This window comes from Opisthocomus hoazin, chromosome 2 (assembly GCF_030867145.1).
Source record: "Opisthocomus hoazin isolate bOpiHoa1 chromosome 2, bOpiHoa1.hap1, whole genome shotgun sequence".
NCBI classification, from domain to species: Eukaryota; Metazoa; Chordata; class Aves; order Opisthocomiformes; family Opisthocomidae; genus Opisthocomus; species Opisthocomus hoazin.
The window spans coordinates 7,484,355-7,508,415 of NC_134415.1; the positions used below are offsets into that span (position 1 = coordinate 7,484,355).

The 24,061-nt window shown below is 43.4% G+C and overlaps 1 protein-coding gene across 1 annotated transcript; it reads left to right on the top strand.

Moving 5' to 3' along the window:
• The first annotated feature begins 291 nt into the window (after window positions 1-291).
• LOC142364521 (uncharacterized) lies at window positions 292-23,262 on the top strand. Its single transcript, XM_075444143.1, has 21 exons — window positions 292-412; window positions 1,586-1,839; window positions 3,824-4,004; window positions 4,716-4,923; window positions 5,340-5,456; window positions 6,263-6,347; window positions 9,163-9,313; window positions 11,986-12,118; window positions 12,207-12,388; window positions 12,866-12,927; window positions 13,529-13,657; window positions 14,399-14,546; window positions 14,631-14,781; window positions 15,761-15,935; window positions 16,527-16,821; window positions 17,598-17,731; window positions 18,190-18,340; window positions 20,369-20,619; window positions 22,309-22,506; window positions 22,701-22,848; window positions 23,192-23,262. The coding sequence occupies exons 1-21, from the start codon at window positions 292-294 to the stop codon at window positions 23,260-23,262; spliced, it is 3,345 nt and encodes a 1,114-aa protein (XP_075300258.1).
• Window positions 23,263-24,061: the final 799 nt, after the last annotated feature.

Below are 24,061 nucleotides of genomic sequence, written 5' to 3' on the forward strand. Positions count from 1 at the left end.
GCTGGGCCAGATGACCTCCAGCGTTCTGGAAGGCTCTCTCTGCCGTGTGATTGGTGGGGCTGGTGTCCCGCGGCAACGCTTCGTTACCTCCGGTCTCCCTCTGCGAGGAAGGCTGCGTGTGTGCGCTGCGCTGAGACCCTTCGCACCTGCGTCTGTCCCAGTGCCATCTTTTAAGGAAAAGCTGTGTAGGAGGTCATTGACTGCACACTGATGAAACTTCTGTCAATGTCAAAAACCTTTATGGCTGCTGTGAGCCCATTTTTGTGTTTTTTTCTTTCTTTACAGTGAAGAATGCAAGGCCTAACAGATCGGGTAACCCGCAGCCTGCTGCAGTTTCCAGAGGCGACTGTTCAGGCCCTTGGGGACGATGAGATCACCCCACGTTCTGTGCTGCGTGGGAAGCTTTTTAGAGGTGAGTGTTTTCCCATAAACTTGGTCTTGGTATGAAGTTGTCATTGCCTGGAGGTTACCTGCAGCATCGGGTCATAGTATCAGCTGTGTCAGGTTGGTGCAGTTAAGGTGACTCCCGAGGTTTAGAGAGAGCAGAAATGGTGTTTTATCGATTATAAATGCCAATATTAAAACTTGAGTATAGTTAAACTTTGAAATTACAAGCACCTGCACCAGTCTTGTGCTATTCAAAGAATTTCCGTGAACACGCAGAGTCAGTGAGCCCTCCTCAATTTCTGATGAAATAAAAGGCAGTTTTCGCAAAAGTACGGGTGTTGTTTGGGGCCGTTTTCATTTGCACCGGCTCAAGCTCTGTGACCATGATAGCATCGCAGGCAGAAATCATTCTACGGTAATGTTCCAGAGGCAAACCCCTTTGCTCTTTCTTTTCTGGTCTGAATAGAAACAGGAGGAAGGGGACAAGGCTGTTGAGCGCTGCAGCCGTATTTCCAAAGTATTTACTAGGGTGCTGATGAGTACGCAGTGCGAGCTGCTGACAGTGGCTAAGCAGATGAGGTAGTTGCCTTTCTAGGCTATCTGAAAGTGGAGCTGGGTGCTTGTCTGGATGTCTTGGCTTCTTTTAAGACCAGGTAGAATCTGTCTACCTGGCTGGAAATGCAGGACTTGAGTTAATACTTCCTTTGAGCTTGAAGGAGTTGAGCACAACGGAATGTGTAAACATCCCGTGTAGAAGTGTAAATTTCCGAACACAGTGCCCATTCTAAGGTCTGAAGCCCAAATCCCTGCCAAAGCAGGCATGCGTCAAGTACAATTAATAAACTAGAAATGGATTGGCTTAGAGTTGTTCTACTGGAAGTACACTGCAAGGCTTGTATTCCCATACGCATCTAGATGACTTCTAGCAAAACTAGAAACAAAACAAAGCTGCAGATGGTAGAAAGAGTTTAGATCAATGTATTGTCATCTTTATCCCAGACAGTCAAGTGGAAAATAATAAGGTTGTTGATTTTAAGATGTATGGCTTGAGAATTTCAATGGGTGATTTGAAAGAACTGACCGGGATTCGGTAAGGCGGTACTTTTATTGAAGGAAAGGGGCAGTGACTGTGATTTTTTCAGTTGTTTCCAATCTTCCGTTGGAAATGTGCTTTAGTCAGCTTCCGTTTCTCTTACAGGGAGAAATGGGCTAGCATGGCTGGCACGTGGTCCTCATCTTGAGGTAGTGAACTCTGTGACAGGAGAGCGGCTCTCTGCATACCGTTTCAGGGGGGCAAAGAAGCAGCCTCCCACTGTTCGTGCGGTAAAGGAGTTTTCCTGGCAGAAGAGAACTGGACTGCTGATTGGGCTGGAAGAAGCAGAGGGAAGTGTTCTCTGTCTGTACGACCTTGGAATATCACGAGTGGTTAAAGCAGTTGTTCTTCCAGGAAAGGTACGTACTTTTTCATCAGTTGCATGAGGGAGATTTTCTATACCACAGAGAAGTGGTTCAGGAGAAACTATGAAGAAGCCTTGGTGGGACAACTCGGTAGTTGTGTGCTGAAGGTTATGAATTCTGGAATAAAGCCAAAGCTTGTCTGGTCTTTTGCTCCTATGCCCTGACTGCTCCTGATTCCAAGCATATTTGGTCTGTTGCTTTCTTTTTGCTACTGGAGAAGTTAGATCAGCAGAGACAGAGCACAGGTATTGCTGGCTGGACTGTTAACTTCGAAACTGTGAGTGGGAGTAAGCGCAAGAAAAACCAAGCCAACAAAACTTGCACTTAGCCACTGTCCATATGATCTGAATTTGTCCTCTAACTCTTACTTCCAAAGTAGACAGAACATCATACATATTTTTAATCTGCCCAACTGTTTCTCTGATTTTCACACGGATTGTTTTTTCAAGTCAAATGCAGATCTGTTCTTCACATCACTTTCTGCACTGTTTGTCATGACTGTTTTAAAGGCTTTAATCAGCACCTGAATTTAGGGACTGTTTTCCGTGTGGGTGTGTGTTCTGTGGACAACGAAGTGGTACAGGTTAACGCTAACTTCGAGTACCTCTGGGCCAAGGTGTCAAGCCATTAGTCTATTAATACAGGGTATTTCTAGTGACTGTACGACTGCCTTTCGGTCCAAATGTGTTTGAAAGTCCTTGGAGTAGCACAGAAGATTGGAAATTGAATTGGATTTCTAGGAAATCTGAAACAAAGACAAGTCGTCTGAGTTACCATAGGTCTTTCTAAAGATTCGAATGCTTGTGAGCAAGAGGAAAGGTCAATTGTGTGGCAGACTGCCAGGGAGTGTAGCCATAGCAAGTGCTGGATCTGGGAGAGGAGAAACCTTTGGGGCTGAGGACTTTGGTTATTTTTCCCTAGCTGCGGAGGCAAAAGAAGTGTATATAAAACCATGCACTACCTTGTGATGCTCACTTCTTTCTTTTCTTTTCATGTACAACTTTGTTGGTGGTTATAACTCCCTGTTTCTGTTTTGTTGCATTTTGTAAGCAGGCGAAAGGATAGCCCGTGTTCTTTTGTTGTATGGCTTTAGTGCAGGAGTCTTCAGGTGCTTGTCTCTCTGCTCTAGCAGTCAGTGTTGTCCTGGGATGTGTTGCAGGTGCTGGCAGGTCTGCCTTTGCTTTGTCGTAAAGCCGCATGCAGAGCGCTTTGCGTGTTCAAGAGCGGTGTGCACGTCTCCCTTAGCTGGAGCTGGCTTTTCCCCTAACACGCTGCTGTTCTCTTTGCCATTGCTTTAGGCTGGCTTTTTAAATTTTGGTTCACATTCCTAGACGTGCTGGTGTGCATTTAAAACTGCTTCTACTTTATCGGGTGGTTATTTTCATTCTAAGTGAGGACTAGTGTACGGTTTACCAAGCCGCTGTCTCCCGTCAACACTTTCCAGAAGTGTTTCATTCGCATGGAAGTGGTGCGTCTGCCGTGCAACTCAGCCGCTGCCTCGTCTGACGTACAGCCACGATTCATCCTAAGAGCTATTTGGCAAAGAAGGCATAGACGGTACCACAGAGCTGATGGGCTGTGAGCAGTGGGAGAACTCGATTTACTTTTATCCTTCAGTCCCTTCAACATGATCGAGTTTCTTGCATATGACTAATTTTTTCTGTTTTCTTGGAGTTTGTTATTTCTAAGCAGGTGATGGACGTTGGTAGGCCGTAATACTAGAATGCAGCATTGAAGTTAATTCAGTGAAATAACCACAGGAAATCTAGTAAATGGAAGGCAGCAACAGATTTTTGTACAGGCCTCCTGCCCCCCGTCCCTCTCTTTTTGATGTGATTGGGAAACAATGCTCTTTTTGAAGTCTTATGATCCTGTGTTTACTTTCTTGTTTGTGACGTGCTAATTCTGCCTTCACCTTGGAGTGATTTCTATTTAGCTTGTCAAAGAGCTTCACTGTTAACTTGTAGTTTTCCTGTAGGTAACTGCTATAGAACCCATCACTAGTCACGGAGGACCCAGGGTGAGCTCTCAGCACCTTCACCAGAGCCTGCAATGGCTCTCTGGAGTGGCAGCAGTGGCTACAGATGTTGGTCATCTGCTTCTGGTTGACCTTTGTTTGGATGATTTCTATTACAAACAGAATGAGCTAGAAGCATTGGGTAAGCTTGCAGTTTTCAAACTTGCGTTTAACAGTAAGACAAGGTGTGTCTTTGCAATAAACAATATGCATCCCACTTTGAAGGCAGGAGCGTGCAGCCATTCGCGACTACTCGTTACAGACGGTGGGCTGTCATCATGCAGTCCTGAACCGACGAAAACGGGAGTGGCTGAACACTCCTTCTAATGCCGTAAGCGCCTCCCTGCTGCCAAGATCCCTCCGTCACGACGATTCTTGCCAGTGAGGTGTAGAAGTTTTACCGTGTGTGTCAGTGCAGCTGCCTGATAGGCGGTTGTGTCAGAGGTGCCCTATTTCTCAGGAAAGTTCTGCTGCTTCTGTTAATTGAGTTGGGGCAAATTTTAGGCTTGTTTTTTAAAATAGATCTGACTTCTCAAAAATCGTGCCTTTGGACGAATAACTTCAAATAGCTTCATCAGGAGGCCCAAACTCCTGATTTACAGAGTCCAAGAAGAATTTGCTATGAAGGTTAGACTTTTACCTGGTTTTGAAATAGGAGTGAGAATACCTGTCCGATCGGAGAGTTCTTCTGCTCTTTGAAGAGGTCCAAAATGGAAGTGGCAAAGAAGTGTTGCATCAGTGGGTATTTTGCCTGGGATGGTAGAATGAGATTCTACGTGTTGTCATGTCAGTGTTTAGCATGCAATGTAAATGGCATAACACATTCCTTTGTTGTGTGGTTCTGTGTGCATAGATCTAGAAGTTTTCACTAGAATTCCTGCTGAAGTTCCACAGAGAAGAGCAGCTGTGACCGGAGAAGGGAGACATCTCTCTTTCCAACTACAAAATCCTTCAGGATCAGCAATATCAACCCTGCACTACATCAGCAGAAGCAATCAGCTCGTTGTGGGTTTTTCAGATGGCTACCTGTCCCTATGGAACATGAAAACATTGAAGAGGGAGTAAGTAGGCCTTTACACTTGGCCATGCCTGGAGGTGCAGAGGTCTGTTTGTAGCTGTTGTAAATTTGTTTGGAAGATATGTTGCATTTTAAATTCAATATTTATGTACGCTACAAGAATAGCAAGAACCTTTTTGCTTGGCAACTGAAGGGATCAGTTATGTTGCATATCCTCAGGCAGAGGAGGACATAAATCCAGGTTATTGTGTTAGATAGGCAGTAATTTCCTCACCTCTTGACTGTTGCCTAAAATGTAGTAGCTACCTTGACTCACTTGTTTGAGATGGAAGTCTGACTGTCTGTTCGTTGAGGATACGCATGTAAGGTGCTGTTTTCTCAGGAGATGCTTCGACAATTCTACAAACAGTAGGGTCACCTTTTCTATTTTTTCTCCTTTTTTTTTTCTTAACTCTGTAGGCACCACTCTCAGTTTGAAGGAGGAAGGATTCCTGTCTATGCTGTCACGTTTCAAGAGCCTGAGAACGATCCTCGCAATCGTTGCTACTTGTGGGCTGTTCAGTCTACACAAGAAAGGTGAATACAAACTTACTATGAGTCACTGTTGTGGTTTTTTTTAGATGTTTCTTCACATACAGATGATACATGTGCGTTTGTTTTGTTTCTTTAGTTGTGCAGGAGATTCTCTCGGGTATGTAATGTGTTACGATGCAATGTTTACAGGATTGACCAGACATGAAGGGTGAGCTGATAGTTTGTGCCTTGTGGAAGAAGGCAAAGCAACAGTGGCTGTATTAGTTTGTGCTTGCCTTCTTCATGGCTTTCCTTTGTTTCTTGACGACTGTTTCATGATCTGTTTGATATTTGCACCATGGTATTAAAATAGCATTAGATCGCCGTTCAGCAGAAGAGTCAGTGGTTTCCTGCTGGGCTAATGAATGGAATCAGTGTGTGGAAGGACTCAGTGTATGCAAGAGAGGGACTGGAACTTGCTGGGAAGGGAAGGAAGAAGAGGAGAAAGATCTCTCTCTCCTTCAGCATCAGCAAGCTATTGAATCAGCTCAGCCATTCGTAGAGTGACAATCTTTTAAAGTTTGACTTTAAAGCAGTTTTGATCAAGAACTCTCCACCGTGAAGAGCAAGTTCCAATAATGTTGAGTTCATGCAAGAGGTTAAGGCTTTCAAATTGCATGGTTAGCATTTGCCCCTGCAGCTGTTAGTGTCAACACTGCCTTCTTCATGTTTCAGTGGCTAAATGTGACCAATTACCAGGTTGTGGGAAGCAGTGTTTTTCTTTTCAGCAAGAGCCTGCTATGAAGAAATGAAAACGAGGACTATAAAGCAGCTTTATAATCAAATGTCATCGTTTATACCTTTTTCAGTGAAGGTGATGCTGTGAGCTTGCATCTGTTGCAGTTAGCATTTGGTGACAGAAAACGCTTGGTATCAGGACAAGCCATGTATGAGGTAAGACGTGCATGTATGTGAAAAGACGAAAAGAGTCATTTTCTCTAAGTGAGCAGCAGTTAACTTGTCAGGGCAAATCTTTACCATTAAAATTCAGAGATGCCTAGCAAGAAAAAATAATCTTTGGCTGAGTCGTCTTGGGCATGGCCTTTGTCCTTTCCTAAAATACGGTCCTATATCTTTTGTTTTATATTCTTGTTTTTCTTTTGCGCTCGCTTAACTGGACTTCAGATGAAATGTACCTGCAATGTCTCTTCAGTGTTGATCCTGTAACTTAGTTGCTATAAAGATAGCTCGTTCTACTTTTTGGCTGGGTTACCTACGACATCTACTCTTAAAGCCAGCAAGAGAAGTCAAGACAGCACACAGTGGTATGACTTGGTCCAAAGAGGATACATAAATTTTTGGAACCGGCTCCAAAAATGTTGTGTTTAAAATAGAGAGGAGGTATCATTATATCTCAGCTGTCAAACAGATTGAAGATGCATCTGTGTAACATCTGATTCCATTCAGTAGTATGCTTGAAACTCTTCCAAAATCAGTCAGAGCAATTCTTTCCTCCTGTTTTTATACTTTCTCTTGCATAGTTTCAGTAGGTACGGAACGAAATAGGGGTGATTCTTGTATCATGGTCCTCTGTTTTTTTAGGGACTATGCATTGTTTTATTTCTTGGGATGAGATGAAGTTTTGACCTTGGTCATCGCATATAGGACAGGTCTTTCCTCATTTGTAAATGTTGCTTTTGAATAGAGAAAGGTTGGTGTTTGGAAAAGGCGGTGTTTCTTTAAAAGGCATTGTCTCTCAGGGCACCAAGGTGTAAATATCTTCAAGTGATTCCACAGGTTCTAAATATGGATGTCATCTCTTTATGGGCATTTTTTTTCTGACCTAAATATACAGTGCTCTGGAGGCACGGAGCAGCCTGACTGGCTTTTTAGTTGTAAAAGGGCTTTCGTTGCAGTGCACTTCTGCATCTCTTGTAGTGCCCTATAAGCCCTGTGGCAGGTTGATTGGAGGAAGTGCCTTTAATACTTCTTCAGTTTCATTTTTGAACTTCTGCTTTGGTTTATCCTCTTTCAAAAGTTCTTTGTGAGTACAGTCTTCGCAGTGGCCAAGACAAGACATTGTAGTGTGGGCTGCTTTGCAAGAAAAACCCAGTTGCCTATAGCCATTCCTCTCGTGGCTATTTTATTCTGTCTTGACACTTTCATGTTAAAATGTGGGACCTTTTCCTACTTGGCAGTTCTTTGCCTTGGTCATCTTCCTTTCCTGTACAAGATGTGCCGAGTGTCAGTTTTCACCTCTGAGGGCTGAAATGTTTCAGCAGCTTTTAAATGTGGGTCTGCTAGAAATTCCACTTGACGCTCTTCTAGAAAGGCACCCAAAGTGATTAAATGAGGTTCTTGTGTTTGCAACCGGCGACAGCGGTGGGGTGGTTAATGGAAGACTTTCAACCCTCTGCAGACTGCGCAACCAGTAATACATTGCCAGGCTTCTAGGAGGTGTGAGGCACCAGTCTCTGCATTTGGGATATTTTTACTCCCCTGCTGTTTCTGCTTCCCTGTGAGGAGCGTTGTGGAAGATGGAACCAGGAACCAATCTTACAAGGTGTTGCAAGGAAGAACTGAACAGCCAGGCCCTCTGTGGAGAAAAGACAGGTTCTTCAGCCACCTTCCAAATATACTACAGCAGCGCTTTACATTCCAGGAATCAGACTTGTGGCTATGAAACAGGGCATCTTTGACTTTGTATCGCAGTAATAAGTCACAAACAGGACTTGTGGAACACATGGCACAAATGAGCGTCAACTGTTGCTTTCAAGGCTGTTGTAAGTCTGTGCTCAAGTGATTAGCCTAACAGTGTATTTATGATCTGCTTTCAAAGACCTTTTTTGTACCATCTCAGCAGTTGCTAAACGTAGTGCATTGAATTGTCGAGCTGCTATTTGTCCACAATACACACATTCCTGCGTTGCATGGTAGACAGTTTGAACGAATCCTGTATTTGGAAAGCCAGTATTTCAGTTAATGCTTACTTAGAAAATGGTGGTATCAGAGGCGTAACACAGTCCTGCCAGGGTTTGTGTACATCTCAAAGTAGTTGGCTGGCTCTGTAATAATATGTGATGGTAAAGTCATAGTCTGTGTGCATCGCACGTCCTCTCTGTTTTCCCCTGGTGCTGTTGGCTGTGCTTGGTGAAGGAGCTGAGGGATATTTCACCTGTTAGTCTCTGACAAGATTAGAGGAGGAGGTGGTAAGAGCTTACATGGTTTGAAAGAAGACGGTTAATCAGTCAGCAGTTCTCATAGCTACTAGAGAGGGATGCGTTTTCAGTGTAGAAGTGTGCCTATAGGTAATACCTCTCGACAGAGCTTTAGGTGCAGTAATGGCATGACTTCTCTAATTTGGTCAGTTCTGTAATGAAGACATGCAGCGTAGATCTCCCAGCTCTGGGAAATTCAGGATTGGTTTTGTAAATTTTGCATTATTTCTCCTATTATTAATACTATCAGTATTAGTAGTGTGATTAATAAAACTTTTCATATTCAATTTGTAAGTCTCTCTCCCTTTTCCTCCTTCACCCTTCCTCTGGTGGGAGGGTGAGGTGTTAATAGAGCGTCTGCCACTGAGTTTGTTGCCGCCCTGCTTGAAGTGGTGACATGGAGTTTCTCTTTGCCATCAGAAGTAAGCTCGTGGGGAATATACAATATAGTAAACATGTTCTATTAGATAGATGCATTCTTTGCTATTTCAGTATACTGTATGTTCGTACCTCAACTGGCCCTTTCCTCTCTTCTTTTATTTTGTCCGCAGGGTTTGGAATACTGTGGCGAAAAGTACAGTTTAGATCTCGCGGATGGAGTCCTTCCCTTGAGAGGGCAGACCAGCAATATCAAGCTACTCAGCTGTCAGACTGTAGAAAAATTTTGCAACCACGTTAATGGAGACGAAAGCGTTAATGAAGGTGTGTTGTGATGTCCATGTGTGGCTATTCTAAAAGAAATGGTTTTGGAATCTAAGCAATGAATGCTGTTCTGTACCCGAGTCCAAAAGTCTTAAATATCAGTAGAGACATGCTTGTTTGGGTTATTGAAAAAGAAAAATCGGGTGCTTAAGTTGTGTGTGACTTCTTTAAAGGAAAAAAATAGGTTTTCTTGTATGCTGGCTGACAGGCTATAGCGATGTATGGTGGGGTCATCTGTATAATGCTGGTCAGTCGTTTTATTCCTCCAGCTGTCATCTTTGAAGCATGAGAGAACTCCCTCCTTTGCTTAGGAACGCTACCTGAATTTTTTTTTCCCTGTTCAAACAGGGCAGCTAGTTACAAGTGGTGTTCCTCAGGGCTCAGTATCAGGGCCAGTTCTGTTTAATATCTCTGTCAGTTGTCTGGACGAGGGGATCGAGTGCACCCTCAGTGAGTTTGTAGAAGACACTAAGGTAGGTGGGAATGTTGATGTACTTGAGGGTAGGGAGGCTCTACAGAGGGGTCTGGACAGGCTGGATCTATAGGCTGAGGCCATTGCATGAGATTCAACACAGCCAAGTGCCGGGTCGTGCGCTTAGGTCACAACAACCGTGTGTAATGCTTCAGGCTTGGGGCAGAGTGTCTGGAAAGCTGCCTGGAGGAAAAGGACCTGGGAGTGCTGGTTGAGAGTCGGGTGAGTATGAGCTGGCCGTGCGCCCAGGTGGCCAAGAAGGCCAACGGCCTCCCTGCTTGTAGCAGAAATAGTGTGGCCAGCAGCAGCAGGGTAGGAATCATCCCCCTGTACTGGGCCCCGGTGAGGCCTCACCTTGAAGAACAGCTTTACTTTAGGCTCCTCACTACAAGAAAGACCTTGAGTTGCTGGAGCGTGTCCAAAGAAGAGCAGCAAGGAAGCTGTTTAAGCATTGGAACAGGCTGCCCAGGGAAGTGGTTGAGACACCATCCCTGGCGGTATTGAAAAGATGTGTAGAGGTGGTGCTTAAGGGCGTGGTCTGGTGGTGGACTTGGCAGGGTTAGGTTTACGGCAGGGCTCGATGATCTTCAGGGTCTTTTCCAGCCTAAATAATTCTATGATCTACCTGTCCATTTTTTCCTCTCTAAATCTAATAGGTTCCTACACCTGCAAGTTTTGAAAGCGATAGATTTCCTTGTCCACATAGACAGTCGAAACTCTGGTGGTGTCTTTCATTATGTTGCAATAATTAAATACATATCTCTGGGTTTACAAATTTGATTCTGCTCTGACCATATCTTTGAGCCTGCTGCAGTGGTGGCTTTCACAGCCTTTTGTTCTGACTGCATTCTTCACCTTCTGTCTCTCCTTACTGGCCTTACCTTCTGCCTGACGTTGTAAAGAAGACACTTGCATGGTGTTTCTAGGCTATTTCTGTTCATTAGGGTTGATTTAGTCCTGAACTGGCAACTTCCGTCTCTTTTGTGATGCCATCCTTGATCAACAGCGTGTCAAAATCGAATTAAAACACCTCTGGATTTTCTCCACTCGTGTCATGTTTCTGAGGAGAGTGCCTTCCAACGGCTTGTTAAAACCAACCAAGCAACCAACCATCACTCTGCCACCCCCCAAAAATGCCCCGAACAAGACAAGAACCAAAACCCCCTTTCTGTCTCCTTTTTATGAAGCAGGTGGCGTGGAGAAATATCTGCAACTTTTCTGGTGGTTTCTAATCAGCTTTTATTCAGAATCTGTTGAAGTGAAGTTCTAGGCACACGTGAGCTTGTGTTGGATGTGGGTTGAGGCTAGCAGTGACGCTGTCTTCTGAATGGTGAAAAGAATGGATAGCTTGCTAGGCAGTTTCAGCGGCTAAGAAAACGCAAGTGGTGCAGAAGTTCACAAGGAAACACAGGAAAGTGGGTGAGGATCCCTAAAGGGTGCTGATGAATTCAACAGAGAGCAGAGAAACGTTTTGCCAAGCAAAGTGTCGTCGTCTTCCCTACTCCGTTAGGGTAAATGATGTACCACACGCTGTGCTTCCATCTCGAGAAAGCGTTCTCCCCAGAGAAGACAGACCGTTCCGCTTCTCGAGAGAACAGGAGTACAATATCGTGGATGTTTTGTGTGAAAACCTTGATCCCGATTTCCTGTTTGTTGAGTTTGGGTTTTTTCTGTTTCTTTTGTGTGATACTTGTCGTCTTTCATTCCGAATATGCTGGCAAGGAGCTATCCTGAAAATCATAATGGAGTCAGATCTGGAACTTCATAATGCCAGCTGAGTGATACAAGTGTGTCCAATAATCATCTGTATGCTTTCTAAAAGTAGCAATGTATGTGTTCCAAGCATACTTTGTTTTGTCAAACTGGTCATCTAGCTAAGGGTCTCTTGATCAACTCTTCATGTATGGAAAACTTCAGCAGCTAATAATTGTGTGTTGGCTTTGGCTTGGAACCGATGCAGTCTGCACAAGAAAAAGGGGCAGTATGACTGGAACTTATCACAGAGATGTTTGCTAGTCCGTAATTTTGTTTTCATTAATCTTTTTAATTACAAAATGATTTCATGATTTAACTTATCTTAGGAATCGCAGTGTTTCACGAGTGGTAAAAGAGAACGAAGCCAAGCCAGAAAGTGGTGTTTTAAAACGATCAGCTATCTCCTATTTTCTACCTCTAAGAAACAATGTCTTGTCTTTTACAGTAATATCTCCTGAAACCAGTGTATCAGTCTTCAGCTGGCAAGTGAATACGGCTGGTCAGGGAAAACCATCGACTTATTTGTGTGTGTTTGACATTAATTGCTGGTATCGTGCTCAAATGCCAGAATCACTAAGGTAGATTTTTTATGGAGTTGTTTTCCATACCCCTACAAAGAAGTCGTTTGAAAGTTGGCGTGTAGCTTATGCACCTGCTTTCTTGAAGGCCAGAAGAATTCCTTGATGACTGCCCCTATTTTGCGCTGTGGTCACTGGATCCTGTAATAAGCATGACGTCTCCAAACCTCATTTTGGATGTTCTGGTACACAAGCGGAGTCTAAGATGGGGAGTTTCACCTTCTCGTCTGCCACCTGAGCATTTTTTTCGTCCAAGCACCTATAATTTTGGTAGGTATTTCACTGCTTTTAATAGTGGTGAGCTTCAGTGGAGGTCAGGTGCCATTTAGTGGTTCTCATGTTCATTGTTTGTCACTCAAAAGGCAAACCAAAACCCAGCAACCCTCCCCCCCTCCCCCAAGCCAACTCTGATTATGTTGTAGTGAGAAGGTATTTAATATTGTGAAACCTGTCTGGGAGTCTGCTGAGTTTTGGCGTTTGGTGCTTTTGTAATGTAGCCTGTGAAGTGGGGATGGTGATAAAATGAAATGACTTTGAACTGAAGCTCAAAGCGCAGCACCTCCACAGAACTAGAGATGAAATTTCCTCAAGCAGTAATGATTTTTTTGGACAAGTTTGGAAGTGATCTGATGAAGCAAATGGGTGCTCAGTTCTAGCTTTCCAGATGCTGCGATTTCAAACATGTAAACTGGCCATGACATAACAGTGAGAGTACGGAAGGTTGTCAAACGTTCATTGTTTCTGCAGATGGGATGTGCTTGCTGAGCTCCGGAGTTGTTCACGTGACTTGCATCGTCTTCCAGAAGGAGGTGATCTTTTCCTGTGTCTTTCTGGAGAATGTCAAGAGATGTGCCTTTTCTGGGTTTTCTATTGCACTCCTTTCAGTGCCAGAGAGCATTGTCTGCTCGTCCTGCCCATACGCACGCATAATTGCAGCTATATGCCTCCGGTTTGATGCAAATGGTAATGTTTTATGCCAGTATTTCTGGCATAAATCAGCTTCTGCACAAACAAGCATGGAAAGGGTCTTCTAAATTGTGATTTCAAGTTGTGTGTTAGTTTTAGCTTTTCTAGAGTGTAGTTTATGCCAATGCTGAGGGAAAAAGAAAGGCCTGCGTATTGACAGAGAAGCTAGGAGATACTTAATAAAGCATTGCAAGGGCTGATGTTTGGTGTTAAGGGACTTTCTTCGATAAACTGTAGCTGTTACTTTGGCTGCCTGCACTGTGTGAGACTCTAGGCAGTAATGCTTACTCAGATTGCTAACCTGAAGCGTATTACTGATGCAAACTTTCTGACAAGTGTGACAAGTGTGAGTGAACACTTACATTCTTTCTCTTAGTGGTTCTCCAGAACCTGCATGATTAAATAAAATGGTTGTCCTAACCTGTATTTTGACTGATGTTTCAGACCTTGAAGTTTTTAAAGAAATCTGGTCCTGCAATAAGCAAAGCCATTCTTGGGAGCTACAATAAGTGCCTTGTACCTGGCTTGCTGTCTCCAACACCGATGGATGTCGTGCCATCCAGCTTGAGTCAGGTGAGTGCGTATCAGGGAGTCAAGGGGGAGCTACATCCGTCTAGTCTGAGAGGGCCATAGAGGCTACGAGACATGGTCATCTGATTTTCATCTTCTTTGCCAGTTGCTTTGAAATGCAGGTGTTGACTTTACTTAGCAGAAGTAGTAGTAGTCTTAGATCCAAACTACGGAGTTTGACTGGGAACAGCCCTGCCAGAGCTGTCTTTAGAGACCCGTCTGTTAGTTCTGTGCCACAGGTCCACACAAGGAAGCGTGCAGTCAGTGCTGGTCATGCGCAATCGAAAGCATCTTTCCCTCAGAACAACCTCCCACCCCGTCAGGTTCTCAAAGAGTTCAGTTCAGTGCAGTAGCTGACGATGTGGGTGTCTCGGATGGATGCGAGCTATTGCAAACAGGAGCTTGCTGCAGCTTACGTGATCATTGGCTTCCAAGGAAGTGGGCTGTGATAAACTATTGTCAGCTCTACCTGACAATTTCATCACCGCTTCCCCTCATGTTTCCTTCATCGGTAGGCTTTTCTGCAGCCCCTCAAAGCAGGCCTTCACCTCTGTCGCCTTTGCCTTGTGCTGCATTGGCCCCATTGGCTCCTCTTAGAGAACCTGCTGCCGTTCTGTGCAGTGGACGTGTTCCACTATACCTGTTGAGGACATTTCTTCACTACTTAGAAATAGCACAGTTAGTTCTGTGCAATGAAATTCCTGGAATTAGTTAACTTTTTGCTTTGCGCTTTTGCTTCACCAGAATGATCGTGATCCTTGCTTGAGAGAGACAGCAGGTGCCAGACATTCCCTGTCAGACCAGTACGGCAAGATCCTTCCCAGAGTTCAAAGGAAGCTGGCTGTAGAGAGAGCCAAGTCTTATCGTTTGCCTTCATCGGCCTTAACAGAAGGTAATTTTTAGGGGGGACCATGATGGGCAACTAACCATCACTTGGATGACCCCAGGCTGATATATTTTCCCTCTTGCTTTACAGTCGTACGACCAAAGCCTTTATCAACCATAACAAAACAAGACAATGGAGGAAAACCGCATTCAGTGGTAACTTTGATCAGGAACATGCTGTCCAAAATCAGAGAAGTACTGGTAGGAAATGAGCAGAAAACCAGGTTCTCGCACTGTGATAGGTAAGCCGCCTTTTAACACAGTTCAGTCTTGAGCTACGTGTTTGGAGAGAGAGAGAAAAATCCATTTGAATTAGGTTAGTGTTTTGGAGGGCAGGTGCACCTGAATAAAGCTTTGTTTGGCTTTTTTTTGCACATACAATATATGACACTTAAGAATCAAGACGTCATAAGTAATATGTGTCGAGAGAGACTTTTTCTGCTGTGATAACCGAATTGATGCAAATACATGTATTTGCATTGTGGTGACTGAGTTTACCGAATTTCAGCTAGCTGCAACTAAACCTATGATTACCCTCCAGCTGTTGGTGTATGAATTTTGACAGGCTGGACTGTGTGATCAAATAGCAACCTTATACCACTTCCTGCCCAGTTTCTGCCTCGTTTCTGCCCTTTTGCAGTTCGAAATAGGCAGAATTTTAAAGAGCGGAAAAGAGCCTCGTAGTTGTCTGATGATTTTCCTACAGGTGGTACGGTGAAAGAAACTCGACCTTAAATTCTGTTTTCTGTGCATGCTCAATTAGGACCTGTTTGTTTATGGAAAGGGAAGCAGCTTTCTCACCAGATATTTTAAAAGCTGCAGCTGCTTAGTGGTAAAGACAGAGAAGGATCGTAACGAAATCATCATTGATTTCAAGTGGTAACAAATACTGGGACAGACTTTTGTTGAGTTCGTTCACAACCTCCAACGTAGCAATTGCTCTCTGTCTACAGAAGACTAATAACAGATTGTTCTTTAAGAGAGCTCTGTTGTTATGTTGTTATGTAGTGTTGGATAGCTGGGCAGAATGTGAAGCCCTTGATTCATTGCATAATGGGAGCCACAACTTGGAGGTAGATATGCTGGTAAAGGACTTCCTAATTGTTCTTAGTTCTTTCTGTTTTGAAACTTGAAGATTTCACAGTGAGCAAGTAATCGGTAGAGCTCCTCCAGGTTTGTTGTGCAGCTTGATGATGAATTTTTCTCGTTCTGTTGATGAAGTGAAACAAACCACCAGGAGTCCAAAATGTCCTCTTCAGAAAATGGCCTTAAGGGGAAGTGTGTGCGTTCATCTGAAGAACGTAATCGAGGAGCAGCTGAAGTTGAAGGAAATGTTCCTTTTCCCCAGGAAGAAACAACTGCTTCTAACAATCTTCCTACAACAGAGGAAAGTAGGGTAAGTGAACTATTTTCCCATCTTCTACAAAAACGAAAACACTTTGCCAATTGAGGACAGTCCTGTCTTACCGATAGTTAGAAAAAAACACAAAACCATCTGAGATTTTTTAGCTGCTTAACACAAGTTCAAACCTCATTACGTAAGGGCAGATTTTTTTTTTTTTTTTTTTTTTTTATGTTTTTCTGCTGTGCGTTTTCTGTACCTCGATCACACAGAGTAGAAGCTGCCAAGATCTGGGCCTCTGAGAGCTGTAGTAGTACAAGAAAAGGGCCTGAACTATTTTTGAAAATAACCGTGCATTCATTTGGTTTACTAGAACTTGAACATTTCTTATTTGACTTAAAAAAGAAATAGTTTTAACGCTAAAGATAATAAGCTATGTTGGGGAGTGCAGCTTGTCGAACTTGGGTGGCATTTGCCAAAGGAGAAAATGCTGAGGGAAGCAAACTCATTGTCAGAATGATTTAGGTGCTTAGGTCCTTTACTGTTTGTTCCTCATTAACATAAACAGAACTCCCAGTTATGAGTTAATTTCAGTGTCAAGATATTTCCAGATACCTAACACACTTTACTGAAACTGCTGTCAAGGATGAAGAGATGCAGCCTAGGGACAAGTTCCTTTTACCTGTGCCATCTAAAAGAGGCAGAAGAAGACCACCGAGTTCATCAGAAGTGTCAGAAAATGCTGACCTGCGTCTGTCTAAATCAGCGCTTCCTCAACCCGAAGTGACGCTTCCTGTCACTCCTAGAAGAAATGCTAGGAAGAGGGCACAAAATCTCTTGGCGGCAGACACAGAAGCCGTCTCTGCTCAGGATGGCTTCCGTTCATGTGGGAAGGTGGAAATCTCTCCTCCTCTGACAAAGATGAGAAAGAAGTGTAAAGGTAGGGGCACTATGTTTATATGCAAAGTGGGGCACAATGCGTTTTTTTGTAAGCCACAGAAAACAGACTGTGGGGTTGGCTTTAAGTATTGTAAAGAATGTAGCCATGCAACATAAAAAATTTGTAAGAGGCAATTCAGCTTTTTCCCTAACTCTACGTGACTGGCTGGCTAGCTGCGACGGAAGCAGAGGATGAGTCTCATCTGAGTAGAGTGAATGGAATTTTGAGCTGGTTTTTCTTCATGACCATGATTTCTGTCAGTTTTGAAAACTGGAGGTTATCTGTTAGTATGTGATTGCCATCCCAACAGAGAGATAAAGGAGGCATGCTTCCAAATTCTGCTTGGTTTGTAAGTTAAGATGAGCTGCATCTTACAACAAACTATAGAGCTGTTTAATTATGTGATTGTTTTTCATGGGCATGTACTTTGTAGGTGAAGTTACTGCTCGTAGGATTCTTTTTATTTGAGTACATGATCAAAAAATGTTTTTGAGATGTGTGGGGACTGTTGCTGCCTCTTGAGCAGAAGAGCTTTGATCATGTAAGTGCAGGTAAAAATCACTCCAGTGGCTTACTTCTGTTTCACAATTTACTTGAAAAGAATGGATCCCAAGAGGCAGTTATGGGGGAGAAATACCTCCACACCAAGCGTTTATAAACATGATTGGACCTTTTATTTCAGCAAGCTATTGTGCTCTTGATGATCAGCTTTCATTTCTCATCGCTGTCCTTTGTGTATATTGCACGTGCATGTTAACAATACGTTGTCATTTTAGGTGGAAAAGCAGCCCATCCTGTGCAGCCTAAGGATTTAGACCCGGACTTGTCTGTTCAGTTTGTCTTTTCACCCCGTCTTTTGAAGTCAAGGAGAACAAATGTACCTAGCGTTTCCCGAATTGTGAAGGAACCGGTAAGTAAAAGCTCTAGTTGTCTCATGTTCTTGATTTTTGCTCGGTACTGCTTTTGGAAACCATACTTTGCAATGCCTTGCCTTTTTCCTTGGAAGTATAACTAAAAAGGGAGCTCTAAAGTAATCAGCTAAAGAATTTATTTTCTTTCATGAAAACTAGCTATAAAAGGAAGTTTTGTGTCTGTGTTAGTCAAGAATTAAGAACTACGGCTTTGCCTTTCACAAAAGACACAGTGGCTTTCTTTCAACTTACTTGATGCGTTTTCTGCTCATTTCAGAATTTGAACTTTTAGGATGGTAGAGTAAGTTGAGATGGAAGGTTTGTTTTCTGTGGAGAGAAACTGTAGTGCTTTGGGAAATAACTTTGGCATGACTTCTTCATGTAAGAAAGGTGCCGTTGTATTTTGTAGAAATGTCAGAACTTGTGGATGAGTGACGTTTCTGTTTCCTTAACATAGGAGCTTCCAACTAAAGAGGAAGAGGATTCCAAATCTATGGAGTCTGTGGGAAAGCAAAAACTGAAGCGAGGTAGAACTGCAAAATCAAAAAAGAAGAAAGCAAGCAAGTACGAAATTCTTTTTGAACACTTCTGTGCGTTCCTTTATTGTGGTAGTGATTTGGCTGTTAGCCACCTAACTTCCTCACTTGGCTGTGCAGTTCTGCTCTGACTTTACAAGCCTGTCGAGCTTGCTGGTCTGATAGAGACCTGTTTCCCCACTTAACGGTTTAGTTTTCTGATGGAAACAGAAGAGGGAGGGGGCAGAAAAGGGCAAGTGGGTACTGCTTTTTCCAAGGATGGCGTGCCCTTGTATTGTCTTATTCCGCCTGATGAAACCAAGCTCCTACGGTCTTTAGTTCCCCATAGAAGGCAGGAGGGGGTCAGAGAATGGGTAGAGAGAGCTTCTTGTTTCCGGACATGTTTTCTGGTTCCTTGTGGAGCACTGTTTGAGGGTGTTTGCTTCTTGAAAGCTGGGAGAGGGGGCTCTAAAAGCCCGTAGGAATAGTGACTGAGAATGCTTGGGACAGTCTGGTAAGGAATGAAAAAGGAAGCTTATTTATGTACCTTTTTTGCCTTGACCATATGTACAAAGAAGCCCAGAAATACTTCTTTGGCATTGATTTTGTTATTCCACGGGGGTTTTGTTGTTCTCTACTAAATACTCTTGGTACTAACAAACCAATTTGATATGTACAAAGAAGCCCATAAATAATTCTTTGGCAGTGATTTTGTTATTCCACGGGGTTTTTTTTCCTCTACTAAATACTGTTGGTACTAAAAAATCAGTTTGATACTTCCCTTTCTTTACAGAACCACAAGAAAATAAGGTTCTTGGTCACCTCCACTCAACGGAAATAACATTTGTCTTCCATTAAAATTGGAAGTCCAGTGGATGGAACAAAAAGCAAACAGAAAGAAGATGCAGACATGGCAGAGAAGACTCTACGGAAGAACAAAAAAAGACTGTCTAATTTTCCAAAGCCAGTTGTGCGCCGGAAGATGCTCTATCTGTTTCTGAACTTTATAATGTACACGACTGTTTGTAAAGTCATCAAAATTGTGTGGATTAATAAAAAGAAAAAAAATGTAATTTGTAAGAGATAATTTATATAAATTATTGTAAAATTTCATAAACAAATGGTCTCAATAAGTAACTCCATATGGAGTGTGATTTCCTTAGTCACTGCAGTTCTCTATTTTATATTAAGAGTTCTTACATTTATATAATATGTAAATACAGCTTATTTTAGGAATGTTCAATACAAATGTGTAATTCACGGTGTGCTTAATGTCTGACGGCTTTTTGAGGGAATAGTGGGTTGAGTGGCCTGTATTGCTTAGAAATTATGCTGTTGGTTTACAAGAGTTGCTGACCCTCAGAAGTAAAGCCAAAAGCTTTTGAAGCTTTGTAAAAGTTTGCGTAGAATTTCTATAACAAGCCAAAATTTAAAACAAACTACTTCCAGTTTTATAAATGATGTTGGACCTTCTGGCACAAAGAACTGGGCTGATGATACAACCTGGTCATTCCTCACATTCACGGTTAAGTTGTACTAGGCTGAAGTCAGACTGTAAACAGTTGTCTTTGTGGCTGTGCAATATTTCTTTGTATTTGTCTTAAACTTTGGGAAAGCTGCTCCTTAGTTCATAAAACTCGATCACACCTCAGACGTTTCACTATTTTTTACAGTTTGTTGTCAGCAAAAATGAAGCGTAGAGAGGGTGTGATGCTTAGAATAAGATCTCAAATTTAAAGGGATATTACCCACATACTTTGAAATTTGAGCCAAAATGATTGCCATAAGGTTACTAGGAATGCTACTCTAGTTGAAGTAGTTCTTGTCTGCAATACTGGAAGGCTGCATATCACAGCACTGAAAACCTGATGGTAAAGCTCACGCAGTAGTCTGAACAAGGTACAAAAGTGTACAGAAATCTTAGTTACAAACCATATTTTTGAGTAATAATTTCTTTAATAATCTGAGGTTATGGAGTAAATGTCCTTATAAAGCTTCAATCTGTCAAAATAAATTCAAAAAAACTATTCTTTTAACAGTGGACATGGAAGTACTGTTCTGATGTGCAGTCTTTTAGACTATGGATTATTTTTATGTATGTTAATTTATGTATGGATGCAGCTTTGAAGACTACAGAATGGTGGAACCTGACAGCTAGGGAAGGAGCACTGATGGACCTGTTGTTTGTGAGCAGAGAAGGACTTGTGGGTGATATGATGGTTGGAAGCCGTCTTGGGCATAGTGATCGTGAAATGATGGAGTTTTCAATTCTTGGAGAAGTTAGGAGGGGTGTCAGCAGAACTGCTACAGTGGACTTCTGGAGGGCGGACTTTGACCTGTTTAGGACACTGGTTGAGAGAGTCCCTTGGGAGGTAGTCCTGCAGGGCAAAGGGGTCCAGGAAGGCTGGACATTCTTCAAGAAGAAAGTCTGAAAGGCACAGGAGCAGGCTGTCCCCATGTGCCGAAAGATGAGCTGGCAGGGAAGCAGTGGCCTGGCTGAACAGCGAGCTTTGTCTGGAACTCAGGAAAAAAAAGGAGAGTTTATGACCTTTGGAAGAAGGGGTAGGCCACTCAGGAGGACTACAAGGATGGCATGAGGTTATGCAGGGAGCAAATTAAAAGGGCCAAAGCCCGATTAGAACTTAATCTGGCTACTGCTGTAAAAGACAATCAAAAATATTTCTATAAACGCATTAGCAACAGAAGGAGGGCTGAGGATCCGTTAGGGGATGCGGGGAGAAACATAGTGACAAAGGATGAGGAAAAGGCTGAGGTACTTAATGCCTTCTGTGCCTCAGGAGTACCCAGCACCCTGAGCTGCAAGACAGGGAGCAGAATGAAGCCCCCGTAATCCAAGTGGAAATGGTTAGCTACATCACTTAGACTCACACAAGTCTATGGCCCCCGGATGCACATACCAAGATGCCCGCTCCGAAGGCGTGTCACACGGCTGAGTCCCGCTTCTGACGACACGACGTTCCATGCCAAGAGCCAATCGATACACAATAATTGACTTAGTCCCACCTCGCAAAAAGATTTCCAAACATATAAAAATTGGCACTTGAAAACTCTCTTTGGGAGCAGGAGCCAAGCGAGAACTTCACCTGACGGACAGGTCGACGGGCCTGAACCTATCTTCCCCCCCCAAGAAAGGACGCCTTTTTGCTAAGAGTCGCTCCTCTGACTTTGTCAGACATAGCCCCGGGAACACATTGTTAACTAAAACGCTAAACTATTACTTTGAGCTCAACTTTTGTAGACAGTGCATTTATCAACAGCAGTTCTGAATCTGTGATAACTATCGCTTGAATAAATCACCTATTGTTTCAACTTTGCAAAACTGTTTCAGTGAAAGTCCTTGGAGGGGCTCTGGCAGGCAAGTTGAATCTGAGAAGTGGCTGCACACTTAACCATTTAGACATAAACCGTTGACCAAGTCTGGGACTAGGAGTTGATCCAGCCGCACCTAGACTCTCCTCTGAGAGAGAGTTTAGAAAGCAAGGGGGTCTCCTCTGAACCTCGTGACTCAACGGGAGGGCTCTCCTTTTGCCACTTCTCAGACTCCCCTTACCCCCCTTTAACGCGACAGGGTGCCACAATCAAAACTACCAAATGGCAAATGCCGTAAAAAAGAATAACGTCACAAACAGTATGATACATGGTCGTTTTAATGTCTCTATTATTCTTCTGTTTGATGTACACCGGCAGCCTCATAGCTTTCTTAACAGCTGCTCCGCACTGAACATACAGTTTCACTGAGATACTCTACAGACACTAATACACAAAGATGGTTCCCAGGTAAAAGTTGTCATTCTTACACCAGCTATTTGTATGACAAATATTTATCCAGTGCTAATGGCTGTATTGTTGCTGAAATTATGTTTCCCAACACTGCTATATAGCCAGGGAGGAGAGGCTGTATAATATTTCTGGGTGAGGAGACACTCATATACAATTCAGATTTCCACTTCTGTAAGTATTTAGGAGTTTGTGTCAATGGGATGTCCAAAAGAGAAAGGGCGCATTTTATACAAACACGTCTTTCATATTTCTTTTCATAGAGAGCTAAAGTTTTGGCCACGTCTGCTTCTGCCTTTCCTGGCTTTACACCGAAGTCTATTCTGAAATCCAGGCTTCGCACCGCATGCCCAGCAAGTCCCTGTGCATCTCCAAGACAATCAGTTACTCCCCCTCTACGAGCAAAGGAACCTAAACTATCTTTCGTGGAAGAGAACTCGAATGCAAAATGGACTATTGGGGTAAGCTGGGCTGCAGTCGGTGATTTTTGTATGAATTTGTAAAATCCATGTAAAGGCCCTATAGACTGCGACCTGCTTTAAGTTTTTTTTTTTTTTTTAAAGTTTGTAAACAGCAGTGTCACTGAATTTGTCACTTTGCCACTTAATCTTCTTGGAATTAGTTCACTTTCTGATTTACGCTTTTCATTCATCAGAATGATCGTGATCCTCGCTTGAGAGAGAGAGCAGTTGCCAGACATTCCCTGTCACACCAGTACGGCAAGAGCCTTCCCAGAGTTCAAAGGAAGCTGGCTGTAGAGAGAGCCAAGCCTTATCGTTTGCCTTCATCGGCCTTAACAGAAGGTAATTTTTAAGGGGGGACCATGATGGGCAACTAATCATCACTTTGATGACCCCAGGCTGATATATTTTCCCTCTTGCTTCACAGTCGTACGACCAAAGTCATTATCAATCATAACAAGCAAGCTAATGTAGAACGTGTGCGTAAAAGAGCAACTTTGATCAGCAGTGTGTTGTCCAAAATCAGAGAAGTACAGGTAGCAAATGAGCAGAAGACCAGTTTCTAACCATATGACAGGTAAGCAGCCTTTTAACAAAGTTCAGTCTTGAGCTGCCGGTCCTCTTCTCGGACGGGGTTTGCTATTTCACACATAGATACCCTGGTTAAAGCTGTCTCTCTGTGCAGGAAAGGTGCATGTTTTGCTGGCTGAGAACAAGCGGCGGATCCAGAGCACGCAGGCAACGGGGGAGTCCTGACTGGAGGAAGACTGGAAGCAGTGGGAGCACCAGCACGGTGCTGTGGCTCGGGAGAGTTTCCCGGTAATGGGCATCTTGGCCACATACTGAAACCTCTGGTCTCCTGTGTCTGGTGTTTTCCGCTTCTTGTCATCTTTCAGATTTGTTGCTCAGGCACTTCTCTGCCAGCAATGCACCGACGAGACCCTCCAGGGGCTTATAAGCTTGGGTAAAGTGGCAATAATGTAGCCCTTGGTTAAGGGTCCACAGCGTCATATCCAGTCTCTCATCAGTTCAGTTAACAGAACGTTCTGTCTCTGCTTCTAACGACATGATCGTTTCTTGGTTTCATTTTCTAATTCTGAGAACTTGTGACTGAAAGAAAAAATGGCAGTGAATGCACCGAGCCGTGTCAAAGCAGCTCAGACTGTGTTGTTTCAAAGTCTTGGACAGGGAGAACCAAAGATCAACCCTTTAAAACCAGTCATGAGAGAAACACCCTAGAACTTGGTCCAGCTGTGTTCTTTGTTCTCTGTTTTGAAAAAATTAACACTGCTTGTACCTTTGGGTGTGTTTCTGAAAGCAACCAATGTCAAAGTGACTGATTTAGCCAGGCAGAAGCATTTCAGCAGGCGGCTGTGGTGTGCCAGAGCCAAGGAGCGCACGACGAGCAGCTCTGGGAAAGCAGGGGTCTGATGGTGACCTGATATACAGCAATAAATCAGTCAAGGCACAGCTTCGCTGAGAGGCCGTACGCTGCTTCCCTCCCCGTTGCTCTTCAAGAACCATTTCTTTGCTTCAACACGGGTAACCGCCCAAC